The 15492-nt window shown below is 52.3% G+C and overlaps 5 protein-coding genes across 5 annotated transcripts; 4 read left to right on the forward strand and 1 right to left on the reverse strand.

Moving 5' to 3' along the window:
• Positions 1 to 24: 24 nt before the first annotated feature.
• AA0111_g4755 (TFIIH basal transcription factor complex p47 subunit) lies at positions 25 to 1524 on the forward strand (the record flags this gene model as incomplete). The annotated part of the gene is made up of 1 exon (XM_028650792.1): positions 25 to 1524. One exon carries the CDS (start codon positions 25 to 27, stop codon positions 1522 to 1524), a length of 1500 nt encoding a protein of 499 aa, XP_028507480.1.
• A 566-nt stretch (positions 1525 to 2090) lies between these two features.
• Positions 2091 to 3067, forward strand: AA0111_g4756 (hypothetical protein; the record flags this gene model as incomplete). Its single annotated transcript, XM_028650793.1, has 3 exons — positions 2091 to 2264; positions 2335 to 2883; positions 2948 to 3067. The coding sequence occupies 3 exons, from the start codon at positions 2091 to 2093 to the stop codon at positions 3065 to 3067; spliced, it is 843 nt and encodes a 280-aa protein (XP_028507477.1).
• A 1475-nt stretch (positions 3068 to 4542) lies between these two features.
• AA0111_g4757 (hypothetical protein) lies at positions 4543 to 6122 on the forward strand (the record flags this gene model as incomplete). The annotated part of the gene is made up of 4 exons (XM_028650794.1): positions 4543 to 4751; positions 4835 to 4862; positions 4924 to 5437; positions 5488 to 6122. The coding sequence occupies 4 exons, from the start codon at positions 4543 to 4545 to the stop codon at positions 6120 to 6122; spliced, it is 1386 nt and encodes a 461-aa protein (XP_028507478.1).
• Positions 6123 to 7865: 1743 nt separating this feature from the next.
• AA0111_g4758 (hypothetical protein) lies at positions 7866 to 12180 on the forward strand (the record flags this gene model as incomplete). The annotated part of the gene is made up of 4 exons (XM_028650795.1): positions 7866 to 8084; positions 8203 to 8300; positions 8355 to 10397; positions 10446 to 12180. The coding sequence occupies 4 exons, from the start codon at positions 7866 to 7868 to the stop codon at positions 12178 to 12180; spliced, it is 4095 nt and encodes a 1364-aa protein (XP_028507475.1).
• Positions 12181 to 13538: 1358 nt separating this feature from the next.
• On the reverse strand, positions 13539 to 14549 carry AA0111_g4759 (hypothetical protein; the record flags this gene model as incomplete). Its single annotated transcript, XM_028650796.1, has 1 exon — positions 13539 to 14549. One exon carries the CDS (start codon positions 14547 to 14549, stop codon positions 13539 to 13541), a length of 1011 nt encoding a protein of 336 aa, XP_028507476.1.
• Positions 14550 to 15492: the final 943 nt, after the last annotated feature.

The raw sequence follows: 15492 nt of genomic DNA on the forward strand, positions 1-15492 counted from the left end.
GACCTGCAGACCCACGCGCATACAATGGCCGATTCGGATTACGATTTTGATGACGAGAGTTCAGCCGACGAGTACGTTGGTGCGAAGAGTGGTACTTCAAGCACACGCGCACAATCTTCGGCGCCTGGCAAGAGGCGGAAAGTAGAGGCGCCTGTGAAGGAACCGCCAAAGCGGCAGGCATGGGAGACAGAATACTCGCGGACGGTCCAGAAGACGATAGAACCGGCAGACGATGGCACACTAGGACAGAGCGTACAAGAACGGGAAGAAGAGAGGAAGCGCAAAAGGTTACGGAAAGATACAAAGCCTTTCCAGCGAGGTATCATACGTCACGTCGTCCTGGTGCTTGATCTGTCAGAGGCCATGATGGAAAAAGACATGCGGCCCAACCGATACATCACGATGATCAACTACACACAAGACTACATCCGCGAGTTTTTCGAACAAAACCCTATATCGCAGATGAGCGTACTGGGTATGCACGATGGTGTCTGCATACGAGTCTCGGAGCTCTCGGGCAACCCAGCAGAACACGTTGCAGCGATACAAGGCCTGAGAAGCAAAGATGACGGCAAAGAGCCCAAGGGCGCGCCCAGTTTGCAGAACGCATTGGAACTGGCAAGAGCAACGTTATACCACACACCAAGCCACGGCACGCGAGAGGTCATTGTTGTCTTCGGGAGCTTGTTGAGTTTAGATCCGGGTGATATACACCAGACAGTCAAAGCCTGCGTACGAGACCGAATACGTGTCAGCGTAATTGGTATGGGCGCGCGCCTCAAGATCTGCACAGAAATTGTCACTCGAACAAACGCCGGTGATGAATCCGAATACACAATTGCAACCGATCAGGAAATGCTCAAGGAGCTCCTCCTCGCCACTACAACACCCCCCGTAATCCGTACAACAGCACCGGCAGTCGCAGCACCAGCCGCTCCGCAAGCCCCAGATCCTTCCTCCGCCGCAGCACTCATGATGATGGGTTTCCCATCCCGTGTAGTAGAAGACCAACTAACCATGTGCGCATGCCACGGCAACCTCACAATGGGAGGTTACACCTGTTCTCGCTGCAGCGCAAAAGTCTGCTCCTTACCTATCACCTGCCCCTCCTGCCAACTCACCTTACTCCTCTCCACCCATCTCGCGCGATCTTACCACCATCTCTTCCCCCTCCGCAATTGGTCCACAGTATCCTGGTCGCGCGCCCGCGAAAAGGGAAGTAAGCAGTGTGTGGGCTGTCTGGCTTCCTTTAGTGATCCGCCAAGCAGCAATAATGAAAGAAGTGAGGCAGAACAAGACGGCGAGGTCAACAAAGAGAAGAGGGACGAAGAGGACAGCGAAGAGCAGAAGGCGTCTGAGAGCGGGAGGTATGAATGCAGGGCTTGTGAAAGTCACTTCTGTATCGATTGTGATATGTTTGCGCATATGGTCCTGCATAATTGTCCTGGGTGTTTGGGGAGGTTGGATCCGGGGGCTGTTGCGCAGGCGAGTAACGGAAATGGGGATGTCGAGATGACAGGGTGAGAGATACTCCGTCTTCTTTAAGGAACATAGGTCAAGCGTAGAACGTGTAGACGTGTAGATGTCTAGTAATGAAATATAGAACGTAGAGCGGATACCCGGTGCGCTACGAACAAAGCGCGTATTGTACAGAAAAGACGACGCTGTCAAGATTGTTCTTTCCTTAGGTCTTTTGTATTGCAGATCCGAGATGTTGGACATGTCATCAATTTCGTAACAGTCCATTGTTGGGTACAACGCGTTCATGCTCTCGTTTCGACAATCTTCACACAAAAAGATCCCGTCGATTGCACTTCGGGAAACGGACATCTCCACATCCCAATGCCGAACGTCGACCCCGCGACGCGAACGTGGGGCAAATCGCCCGAACTCCACAACGCGCCTCTTGCATCAACACTCTTGACTGCTTCATAAGCTTTTTCCTTATCCCTGGCTCTATGTTCGCTAGCTCTCTTGTACGCTGCACACGTACTACTGCTACATCATCTAGATTGACTTCTTTCGTTCCAAGGTCACAGTCGTTATTATTGCCATTCCGAGTGAACTATCTCAGTACAACGACAAGAGCGATGTCGGCATTTGAGCGATTGATCCGTTTCGAGGACAAAGATGGGAAGACAGTATATGGAAATTTGGAAAAGGAAGTTCCGACAAAGGAGATTGAGGGGAGCAGCGTAGAAGTTCTGGAAGGAGATGTCAAGAGTGGGTTTAAGAAGACAGGTCAGAAGACTACTGTCGGAAAGGTATGTATTCGCATATCCATTGAGGACAAAATTAGAGCTCTCGGGAAAAGCTGACGGGAAAACAACATAGCTACTATGTCCTCTCCCAACAACAAACATCATCCTCTGCGTCGGCCTCAACTATCGCCGCCACGCCGAAGAATGCAATCTCCAGATCCCTTCCAACCCAGCCATCTTTACTAAACCATCTGACGCCCTCGCTGGTCCCCTAGAAGACATCCCCATCCACCCCTCCTGCCAATCCCAACTCGACTACGAAGGTGAACTAACCCTCGTCATCTCCAAGGACTGCAAAAACGTCGCGGCAAAAGACTATGCCGACTACCTCCTCGGCTACACAATCTCCAACGATGTCTCTGCGCGGAACTACCAGTTACCCGCTTCTATATCCGGCGGCCAGTTTGGATATGCAAAGTCTTTTGATAAGTTTGCGCCGGTTGGACCGTGTATTGTTTCGCCAAAGTTGATTCCCGATCCGCAGAAACTGAAGTACTGGACGAAAGTCAATGGGGAGAAGAGGCAGGAAACTGGCACTGACGATATGATCTTCAAGGTGGGTGAGGTGTTGGAGCATTTGAGTCGGGGGACTACATTGAGGGCTGGAACTGTCATTCTGACGGTAAGTTGAAACTGTATGAATTGCAAGTGAGACATATACTGACTTTGTGTTTTCACTTCTACAGGGCACACCGAGTGGAGTGGGATTGTTCATGGAACCGAAGGGTTTCTTGAAAGATGGAGATGAGGTGGAGGTGTACGTCGAGGGAATCGGAAGTATCATTAACAAGATGAAGTTTGAGTAAATGAAGAAGTGGCGGGTTACACCAGCAAGTGTAAACTTGCTGTGAAGCATACGACTTTTGCTGCGCATTGTACTCACAAAGAAAATCCATACTTCTATCGGTTTGGTGTAACTACAACCCTCACGAACCTGACAGACCAATATTGCCACCATGTTTGTAATCTTCCACTAAAGTAAGAATCAGTCAAGGGCTAAGCTCATTCAGGGAGAATATCAGAGCCCATACTACACGTCGAACCTCCATTGAGAATCAGCGAACCGTACTATATGCTCTCGATGTATCTCAGCCTCCTCCAGCTGCCAGCCAAATACCTCAGCCACGCGCGGCAGCCATACACTCTCAAGGTTTTTAACCCGCCCAACTGGCACGCCACTAACGCTCGTATATTCGAAAATATCCCGTGTTTCAGCCTGCTCTCTAATCATGTCTTTGGCGACATCTCTCAACTTGACTAGATGAGTAGGATCGATGCGGAAAAAAAGGACCCCGAATCTTTCTACAATACATTGTCCGGCGCTGAGTATTTTAACCTCAATGTCGCCATCGTAAATTACATACTGGGGATCTAGCTCACGCAGCTTACGCCAGATGAGTAGGACCATGGTTCGCGATAAGACTGGGCTCGTACACATGTCTAGTGAGTAATAATACGAGCGATCTGAACGATATCCTGCCACGAAGACGGGGATATTTGGAGGGTTTACAAAGAGAGCTTGACGACACTTGGGGCAGGTCTTCGACTGCCCTGCATTAGTATAGACCCATCGAGTGAGACAGGATAGCCCGAAGATGTGTTGGCATTTTGTGCGTGCTGCTATGTGTGCTCCTCGATCAAAGGCCCCCTGACAGATATCGCAAGTCTCAGTCACATTGGTGTAGACGATTTCGATATCGGCGAGGAACCGGACTCTGGTAGGAAGTGGTGTTGGTGATGACATGGTTATGGTAATAGACTGTGTCAGTGGACGAGACTCAGGTTGAATTTACAACAGGGTGGGTAATGCAAGTTATAAGAAGGTCTTGAGTTTGCTGTAGTATATTGTTTGGGCATGGATATTGTTCTTCTTCTTGTAAGTCATGAGTGAGTTTGTGTAAGCAGTGAGACACAGTCAAAATGGACAGATGCGGAATCCTTGGATGGAGAGTTGTCTAAACCTGAATGCCTAGAGGTCTGTACAGAAGAAGGGAATATCACTGTGGTTCGCAGTAGGCGTGCCAAGTGTGTATCTTTCTCCCTAATCACACTGAATGATGTTTGTAGTTGGTACTGAGACGCAGAGGGCGTGCGTCATGCCCACGAGACGCTAGTGCCCACGCTAATTTCGCAGTTACGTTGATGGCAGGCGACCAAGTGCCCAAACCATCAACTTTGAAACAGCACAACGAAAGAACCCAAATCCATCTCCCTTTTCAGACACGCGACCTACGTGTAGAAGTTACGCGAATCACCAACGCAACCAAAACAAATCACAACAATGGCCTCGGAAGTAGTCAACAAGCTGCAGAACCTGGTCACAGGGGAGTCGAAGAGCGCTCGCAAGAAGAAGGCCAAGCAAGAAGGGGCCACGGCAGTACCAGCAGCGCCTGAGCAGACCAACTCCGAGGCTGGCGCAGGCGGCTCTAACCCCGCCGGCAAGGCCAATGGATCCGACAGCGACAACTCGTACCTCCGTGAGGTCCAGAAGTAAGTCGCAGCCGCATTGTGGTTCAGACACCATGATTGCTACAACATATCAAGGACTCACTTACTAAGACGCGCTCGCGTAGGAACATCCGTAACATCAACAAGAAGCTGGTAAGATGACAGTCCCGTCCAGCCTTTACCCCACCTACCCTTGCTTACACCGTGTCTGCAGAGCGCAACCCAGAAGGTCGACTCGATAATCGCAGCGAACCCCGGCGTTTCTCTCGACGACCTCCTCGCCTCCAAGAAGATCAACGCCGACCAAAAAGCCCAAGCCGAGAGGAAACCCGGTCTTCAAGCTCAGCTTGCGCAGTACGAAGAACAATACACCAACTACAAGAAGTACGGTGATGAGCTCGAGGCCAAGTTCGCGCGCGAGAAGGAGGTCCTGTCCAAGTCACATTCATCGGAGCTGGAGACATTGAGGGGTACCATCAAGGCCGAGGCACAACTCGAGCAGCAGAAGATTGTCAAGGACAAGTTGCTGACACTGTCCCGCTTCTTGAGGGCTGCGGCTGCTCGTCGTCAACTTGAGGACGATGACTCTGACCTCACCAAGGCTTTCGAGGGCGCTCTCCTCCAGGTCTACGGAGGAGATGCCGGCGCTGTCATGGCTGCAGAGAAGCTGATCGAGGGTGCGGAAGAGGGAGTACCATCCACTGAGGGTGTGGTACTAACCGTTACCTGTAAGTTCCAAAGCCCATTGAGTGCGTCGCTTTAGACTGACTTTCTCTAGACTCCCAGGTCAAGCAAGCAGCACTCGACGAGGCCCCATTCGCCGCTGAAGAGGCTTGGGTCGACGACGTTGCGCAGTCCCAAGCAGCTGCCCCAGAGACTGAAGCTGTGTCCGACCCAACTATCGCCAACGCTACTCTCACTGAGATGGAAGCCGGCGCGAAGCCTCTCAACGAAACCACAAATGACGCCTCAGCTGCACCGGCAGCTTCCGGTATCGGAATGGAGTCTGCCAACGCTGCTGCAGAGGCTCAATGGGACAAGCAACCCACTGGCGGTGATGACCCGCTCACCGAATCCTTCGAGATGGTACCACGAGACCCCGCTGAGACTGAAACACCACACGCCGGTGCTGCAGTAACCAGCACCCAGAGCTGGGCCGACGATACCCCCGAGCCAAGCGCGGCACCTGCCGCTCCTACTCCCGCTGACGATGGCTTCTCTCAAGTTCAGCACAGCCGCGGCGGCCGGGGACGAGGTGGACACCCAGGTGGTGAGCGAGGTGGATACCGTGGCAGGGGTCGAGGCGGTCCTCGGGGCGATTTCCGCGGTGGTCGCGGACGCGGTGGCCGTGGAGGCTTCAGGGGTGGGCGCGGCGGTTTCCGCGGCGCTCCCCGTGGAGGAGAATCGTCATAGAGTCGATCAACACTTCCTGCAAAACGACCAGCACTTTTAGGGAACACTGATTGTGTAAGGAATCCTTGACACTCTATTTGGAGCATCTGAGCAGATGAAATAATGAAAGAGCTGGCAAGCCAATTGTGTTTAGTAGCATAGCATCGGTGCATAGGATCAACATTTTCTCGGGTATGGGACGCTGTACTATATTCTGGGTATGATCTGGCGCTTAATGAATGGCTTGTACAACATCAATTCTTCTCACTTTGAGTGATTGTCTTCGTGGTCTGTGTTGCGTCACTGTCGCGGAGAGATGGACGTTGTGCTAGAGCTCAGACAAGACAAGGGATGACGATGACTGAGCGGCTGCCCCTGGCAGTAGCCGCGTGTCGATCCGGGGAATTTTCATGGGGGAATGCGCTGGCTCGTCATGCTTTCCGATTGGCGAGTGGAGTACGAAGTGTCGGTGTGGAGGTGCAACGCTCACGCTTTTCCAGTATCATGACCGTACCAAGAAAGACATGGAGTGTCATGCCTCAGCATATGCACTTCTCTTTCCGTAGCATCTATGGCTAGGTTCTCCCCGGTTTGTCTGAGCTATTGCTTTGCTTCCATGGACCATACTGACAAGACTTTCAAACTTGACATCTGTATCTAGCAGGTTGTCCTACTCTACGAAAGCAGCCTTAGTATCAATCTGAGCACCTTGACTTGTGAGGTGAGTCGCACCGAGGTTGTGAAGATACTCCGACTTCACTGTCGCACTGAGCTGTCCACACGTTGCACTTCACGCCACCCTCAATCGACAGTGACGTACGGCGCTGCAACAGTGGATTCATATGAGTCTAGAAACCGTACGATCATACGAATCCTTCTCCCGCTCGATACCAATTGTCTCGACTTCCCACGTTGTTAGTGAGGCGCGGCCCTATTCATCCACATGGCGGCGTGATGCACGAACTAGCGGGTCTCTGCAGCCGTTTGAACAGCGCCAGTCAAAAAAGCTTAGCCCCACAGATTCAGGAACTATGTTTCACATACGATCTACTTTGGACTTTTCTTCCCCTGTGGCTGTGTTGCAGAACTGTATGCCGAAGGGATAGACTGTCCATTTTTTGAAGTTAGACAGGAAAACGAAAAGCTAGTAGTATGCTTAGTGAGTTTTGTGACTATAGCCATCTCGACTTGTTGTGTCGGCGATCGCATGGTGGACAGGTGGAAAGCAAGGGAAGGATCTGATAAGATGAGATCTGTAGATGTGGCCTTGGATGACGTGCATGCCAGTTACGGCGCACAACACCTAGCGCGTCTTGCGCGTAGCAGCAAACGCAGAATGAATGCACCCTGAACTACAGGCGCACGGCTCATATGGTATGGCTATTGTGGGCTCAGAGCATGCGCAGCCTATTACAGCTGGAGACGTTTTAGCAGATGCTGTCCAGGTGTTGTCGCAACTGCCCATTATCAGCCGATGAGTGACAGGGGTGGTTGCGCTTAACGCCTAGCGCAGACCCACGACCTGCAACCTCCTCACCCTCGCCTTCGCACCTCCCCCAGCGTCATCTAGCGACTACTACCCCCGACGCTGGCAATAGCTCCTATCGAAAACACTACAAGCCTTGTGGACCTCCTGCGCTGCCGGGAAAATTGTTGCGATACTAATAGATCAACGCGCGCCCGCCCTGGCGGAGAAGCGACGCATGGCAACAGCTCCACAGCCCCTCTGAGACCACTACGACCCGAGCAACAATTACGTTCAATATGGAGGCACCCCCAGGTGTCGTGCCTTCCGTTGAGGCACCGCCCGTTACGCCCGATGACTCCACTACCAAACCGGCTCTAACGCCGCCCACGAGCGAAGACAACGACAAGCGATTTGAGAGGATGTCGTCCGAACTCTCAGAACTTGACAGCGATGACGGGGAAGACATCGAACCCGATCATTACTTTGAAGGAGGCAAAATACCAGTGTTCAAGCCGGTAAGTCCCCAAGAGGCATGCGAGTACTTATTCTGTGACGAGAAGCATGCGCGCAAATGTCGTTATGAATATGACGCGCCGGAAATAATATACAGAATACTAATCGCTGCTTGAATAGACCATGGACCAATTCCGCAACTTCAAGCGCTTCATCGATAAAATTGACAAACATGGAATGAAGTCCGGTATCGTTAAAGTTATTCCACCAGCAGAATGGTAAGTATTGAATAAGTTCCGGTCGCATAGCCTTTCCAACTTATCCGATAACAGGCGCGAATCCCTTCCCGATCTCACCGAAGCCGTCAAGAGTATCAAAGTCAAGAATCCGATCACGCAAGAATTCGCTGGACAGCACGGCATATACACGCAAGCCAATATTGAGAAACAACGGTCATACAATCTGCCGGAATGGAGAGCCGTAACGGATGAGCCACATCACCAGCCTCCGGCCAAGAGAGGCGAACGTCGGAAAGCTGCTGCAGAAGCCCCATCTCGTACCCGTTCGTCTCGCGCGGCGCCCGCAAACCGCGATGCCTCGCCTGCTCCTAAGCGCGGACCCGGTCGACCATCGCGCAGACGCCAGGTAAAGAAGGAGCCAGTCGAGGATGAGGACGATGACGAAGAGGAGCTTGAAGTTCCGCCCACACCCACTTCGCCCGGAAAGGAAGAGAAGAAGACGCCTGCGAGGAGGATCAAGAAGGAAGCGCGCGATACACCACCTGCTAGGGCGCGCGGTCGGCAAGCTAAGACCGCTGACGAGAAGAAGTCTGTGTCTTCTCGGCGCCTGAACAACCGTGGAGCAGTGGCCGACTACATCGACGAGGCTGCCTTTGAGGACTTTGATTATCACCTGCCTGGTCTGGAGGAGTACACTGTTGAACGATGCAAAGAACTAGAGGACAATTACTGGAAGACGATCAACTATGGTTCCCCCATGTACGGAGCTGATATGCCTGGCTCGTTGTTTGACGACTCAACCACCTCTTGGAACGTTGCAAAGCTGCCCAACCTTCTGGACGTCCTTGGAACCAAAGTGCCCGGTGTTAACACAGCCTATCTCTATCTAGGTATGTGGAAAGCCACTTTCGCCTGGCATCTGGAAGATGTGGATCTCTACAGTATCAACTACATACACTTTGGTGCTCCCAAGCAGTGGTATAGCATATCCCAAGAGGATGCTCGACGCTTCGAAGCCGCCATGAAGACCATCTGGCCGAATGACGCGAAGCATTGCTCGCAATTCCTTCGTCACAAGACTTACCTGATCTCTCCCCAGCGCTTAGAGAGGGACTTCAATATCAAAGTCAACCGTCTGGTACATTACGAGGGTGAATTCGTCATTACGTACCCTTACGGTTACCATTCGGGTTACAATATCGGCTACAACTGCGCAGAGTCGGTCAACTTCGCAAACGAGTCATGGCTGAGCTATGGACGAATTGCGAAGAAGTGCATGTGCGAATCTGACAGCGTATGGGTCGACGTGAACGAAATCGAACGCAAACTCAGAGGCGAGCCAACACCAGAGTACTACGAAGAGACTGACGACGAAGAAGACGATGACGACGGTGCGGATCGTTTACCCAGCCCTCCAGCCAGTGTTGCTGGCAAGACCAAGGCAAAGCCAGGACGCAAGTCAGCCGGCAGCAAAAGAAAGCGTGGTAAAGAGGACCCCAAGGAGACCTCGAGACCCAAGAAGCTCAAGCGTATTCGCATCCGCATCAGGATTCCAGGTCGGGGTATGCCTTGCATTCTCTGTCCTAACGATGTCGAGTTTGATGACCTGCTGCCGACAGACACAGGCATGCAGGCTCACCGAATCTGCGCGGATTACACGCCTGAAACCTACATTGTGAACAAAGGCGATGTGGAAACTGTGTGCAATGTGGCCAATATTGGCAAGGATCGCCTGGAACTGAAGTGCAACTACTGCCGGTCCAAGCGCGGCGCTGTCTTCCAATGTTCGCAAAAGAAATGTACCAGGGCTTTCCATGCTACGTGTGCAGTAGCAGCTGGTGTCCAGGTCGACCTTGGTCCTATGCCCACTTTTGATGAAGAGGGTACGGAATACTTTTACGATGGCTATGACTTCCGATGCCGCTTCCACCGACCGAAAAAGCGGAACAACAAGACCGTCGATGTGGATGCACTGGAGAAGGACAAGTTTGTCTTAGCCTATGGCAAAACGCTGAAACCCAAGGATGTCATCCAGTTCCAGTATGTGGGTGGTGAGATGTACCAAATCTACGGTGCACAGGTTGTGGAGAACAGACCCGGCGAGCAGGCTGTACTGGTGGATGTATTACCTGACGGGTACGTCGTGCACATCGCTGATCGTTTTAGCTTGCTAACAGTGTACAGTGATCGCGTCGAAGTTGAATGGAAGTACATACTCAAGCTTCACCCCGACGAATCGCAGCGGCCGAAACCGTCTGCAAACGCCAAGCCACTTCCTGAACATCTCAAGGAGAGTGATGCATCTCTTGACATCGCAAACCGCACTGATGGTGTACCTGAGATGGGCGACCCTTTCCACGACCCTAACTCTGAACACAAGTGGGCTGAATGGCACACTGCTCCTGAAGTTACTCGGAAGCTTGCAAAGGTCGACCTGAGCAAGGAGGACCGCCTTTGGTACTACCTCGGGAAGCCTTCTACTGAGGCTAGACCCCAGTATACTGAGAATCCTGCGAAGCCAAGGAACAACCCTAAGAGCAACTTCCTCGACACCGTGAAGCCGCCCCCACCCCCAGTACCAGCTTTCCACCGGACTTCGTACCCTGCCTCATACCCGATTAAGCCTGCTCCAATCGCGGTGCCTCCTCGTACGCCGATGCAATATACAACGCAAGATGGCCGACCGTACGCCTACAAGCCGAAAGAGTCAGCGTCGGGTGCCTGGAGATCGCCGGTATACAACCCTGACACTCGCAAGAATCCCAATTCGCCGGTAGCACATCAGCCCAACGTTAGCTACGATCACCGCATGCCACAAGGCCAGTACGGGCCGCAGTCATACCAAGGCTACCACTCCCATCGACCGCTGCAATCTTCGCAACAGCAAGCTCAGTACCAACCATATATACCGCCACCAAACGGCTCTACTCCCTCATGGAAAGCACAGCCGACGACATCCGGGCCCTTGCTCAACGGAATCGACAAGTATGCGCAGCCAGCATCGCAAAGCAACGCCCTGCCACCATACCCGTACTCTAACAGCCCTCGTGGCCAGTTACCGCCCTCGCCATACTCGCCAATCGTGGGACAGAATGCTACTCAGCTGTATGGCCAGCCGAGCGGTCAGACCCAGGCGTCGCCGCATGGTCGTTCCTCGATCTCCAGCATGCCGAGCAACCCTACTGGGACTCCCAAACCTCCAATGTACGCCGTCACACCCTCCTCTAACATTATTTACGCTGCCCAATCCCCCACTGAGTACTTGAATTACGTCATGAACTTCCCCTACCTCCGAAACTGTTATCTACGAAGGACAAAAACTTACATATCACCCTATAGTCTGGACGGTGGGATCACACCTGAATGGATGCCAAAGCCGCCTATATCGAGGGGTAGCGGTACACCTACTTCCATTGCACCAAGGCCTATTGCACCACATGGAGCTGCGCCTTCTCCAGTGTACGGTGGACCGCCGCCAACGGGCCTCCCTGCACCAAGGCCATCAGCACAGTTCCAGTCTCCGGACGCTTTCCAGCGCGAGATGAACAGGACGACTTCAACCCCCGAAGCACCAAAGTGGGAGCAGATGCTTAAGCAGCTCGCTACGTCAACAGGCCCCACAGCCACGCCTTCCATGACTACGCGCTCGCCACAGGCACCGCAACCACGCTACCCGCCCACGGGCTCCCGGTCTAGCATGTCGAACGACCTACCCAGGAGTATGCAGGTGTCTCCGGCTCAAGCCTCGCCTCTACCGCCACCACGTGAGCCACAGCGACCGACACCTAGCCCCATCAGCGATGATGGCAAAAGTGGTCTTGTAGCTGTACCGAGAGAAGAGAAATCTGTTCTGCCTACTCTGCAGCCTGCATCGGCGTCGAACGTGCACGGGGCGGAGACGTGGAGGTACTCTTCTTAGGGGATGCGATGCGCATATATGGGGGCGTTTTGGTGAAACTAAATGTATTGTTATGACCATGTATGATTATCGCCAGGGTAGCTAAGGCGTTTTTTTATGGGAAAACGGCATGGTTTGCCACGGTTTCTTTTTGGTACAACACGATCCGGACGGAATATGATAATGTTTCTCGCTGAAGTTTTATTCATGAATGTTCAGCTTTGTGCAGTCTGAAGAATGCTATGCGTTTGCTTGCCTTGTAAGACGGGTGAACAAGTTATATAGAGAAGGATGATATGTGAAGTCGTCCATCTCGTATCTCGTCATGCTAAATGTGCTGTAGTAGGTATTTGCATAAAATCGGCCAACTAGATGGAATGCAAAGAACAATAACAATAAAGTGATGCAACCAGACCGAAGATCCAATAGGTTTGGACACTACTCTTGGCTCTTGGACTTGCAGCATTGGATGGAATCTAGCAACTAGTTCCTTTGGCTTCGTTGCGCATTGTGGCCAAACAAAAAAAACATCTGTTACTGCTTCTGTTTGTCGCTCCCAGTATGGAAAGTGCGATGGAAGCAAAAAAGAGCAAAAAGATGATTTCCGAATCCGGGAATCGAACCCGGCTCTTCTCGGTGAAAGCGAGATATCCTAGCCGATGGACTAATTCGGATGATCTGATTGATGGGAAGAAGTAAAATGTAGATATATATAATGCAAGACATTCGTATTGCAAAGGATAAGGGTGGTCGTAATGTTAAATGTGGGTACAAGCGAACATGCTGATAAGTGGGGCCAACGCACATGGTATCGCTTGCCGAGTTCAACAAACACTTGTTCACAACTATCACGATGTCACTGGGTTGAAGCTATTGAGCAGCATGATCCGCTGACAGTTCCAAATAGAAGGACCGCTGTTGGTGCAATGCCCCTACGTACCTATACATAGATCCGTACGCAGAGTCTCACATATTACTCAACTCGTGTTGCACATCTACACCTTGCACCTCATACAAGGGAGCAAACAGATAGGTACAGGAATACTAAGCTCTATTTCACAGCCTACATTATCTCTAAACTAGAAAACTTATAAATGTTAACAGTATCGTAGTCTTCTAGGACATTTAATGCGCATAATCTCGAGGCAGTCACATCACTCACAAGTAGAGGAAATAAGTTTCATGTGTGCAACACATATCATTCAGTCAAAGGAGCAATGGGCCAAAGCGACCCAATGCAAATAGATACAAGAAGTGAAGAACACCAAGTGTCAGAGCTTTTCCATCATCAACCGTCCTCCGGGTCTCTCCCGTCACATCTTCTATTGATCATGTCTCAATGACTGGTCTGCTCGAGAAAGATTCGTCGCGTCAAGAACTTAAACGCGGAAAGCGCGGGGGTGGCGGCGGACCTTCTGGCTGGACGAAGAGCCAGCCTTCTCCTCGAGCCAGGCAATGAAGGTGTCGAGGGTGAACTCCTTGTCGGCGATGCTGGCGCCGCCGGTGGAGGCAGGGGCAGCAGCGGAGGAAGCAGCAGGAGTGGCGACAACCTTAGCAGGGGCGGCGCTGGTAGCAGCGGGCGCAGATGATGAAGCGGCAGGAGTAGTGGCAGAGGGCTTAGCAGCAGGGGCAGAAGCGTTGCCAGAGCCGGAGCTGGCACCGTCGAACAGAGCGGGACCGGGCATCTCGTAGCTGGACATGTCACCACCGTAGACGTTGACCTTGATACCGGGGTCGGTGGCAGTGTAGAGCTTGTTGGCAGGAGTACCAGCGGGGGTAGCGGTACCGGATCCGGTGACCTTCAAGTTGATGCACTTGGGGTAGTTCTGGGCACCGTTCTCCTGTCCAGCGGAGTGGAGAGCGATGATCTCGTGACGGAGAACGTAGTCACCGGGGGCGATGCTGTCTGGGATGGTCACGGACCAGGTGTTGTTGTTGGCGATGAGCTTGTCAGAAGCCCACTTGCCGTCCGAGAAACCAGCGGCGTCGATCTTGAAGAACTCAAGGTCGGTAGACTTGGCGGCGGTGGCATCGTCGACCTTAGCGAGGTAGTCGATGACGGGGCCGACGTGGGACTCTGGCCAGGTGGTCCAGGAAATGTCGAGCTTGCCACCGGCAGCGACCTCAGCGACCTTGGCACCGGCAGTTGCGTCCTTGTGGCAAGCAATCTTGGTGGCATCGTCGTACATGGAGGGGTCGACGAAACCGTTGTCCTGGCACTCGGGGCAAGACCACTCAATGACCTCGGGAGGAGGGCTCTGGTACTGGAAAGAAGGGTCGTAGGCGGTGAAGTCCTTGCCGTCAACTTTGATGGCAGACAAGTGACCGTGGGCGCTGACGGAGGCAGCAAGGGAGCCAAGGATGGCAGCGGCTTGGATCTTGGAAATCATTTTGTTGGTGTGTTGGAAAGTCCGGTTTTGACGAAAAGGTTGGTGTTCAAAAGGTACCTCGAGATCGATCAACGAAGATAGTAAAGAATGTGAGACGCTTCAAGCGTTTGAAAAAGAATGAATGTGTAGTGAGCGAATGTCGACTGACTGAATGATTGTGGTGGTGAGGAACCGTAGATTGCTGGGCGCAAGGCATACTTATACTCAGATGCTACCATGTCGGAAATGGCGCATTGCTGTGTGCATGTGTCAGATGAAAGGAGTGGAGCTGACAGAAAAGGTACTGTTGCCGTCCCTACACCGTGTACAATGCTTCAGGGCTGTGGAGCTGGGGTACTCGATGTTCAAAATGTGGACTTGTCACTTGTCATGGCATTGCTTGTTTCACGGAATGGCGTTTGATCCTGGCGGTAAACAGTTCTCGGCGTGGTGTTCCTGATCGACGCAGGCATCTTTCAGAGTTGAAACATGAAGGAGCTGAAGATTGAGTAGGCGCTGTATGCAAACACAACGTCATAGCCGTAATATTCGGCAGTGCAGTCTCAAATTCAGATCTCCAGTGTGTACACTGTATAATTACGATGGATATTCTTTCAGTAATTGAGAGTTGAGATGTTCGGTGGAGTGAGATGAGACAAGCTGCTGAGGTGCGACTCGTCCCGCCCGCAGCACCAGAACCGTCTCGACTCGCTTAGACTCAGTGCGTGACGAACGACGTCTACGCGTCACCAAATCTCCTGTAGTTAAGCAGCATGAACGCAAACACGGAAAAACGGCAAGGCGCTCACCTCTACTCCTCACATACATTAACTTGTATCAAACACCTCCGTAGCACCGATGGTAGCCTCCACGCTTTATCTCCGTGTGGTTCGCTTCCGACTCTCATCGTTTCACGCTTCCTGTTTTGTGGGTCAACGACAGCGCGCGTCTCCACCGCGGGCAT

This window comes from Alternaria arborescens, assembly GCF_004154835.1.
Source record: "Alternaria arborescens strain FERA 675 chromosome Unknown contig_9, whole genome shotgun sequence".
Lineage (NCBI taxonomy): Eukaryota > Fungi > Ascomycota > Dothideomycetes > Pleosporales > Pleosporaceae > Alternaria > Alternaria arborescens.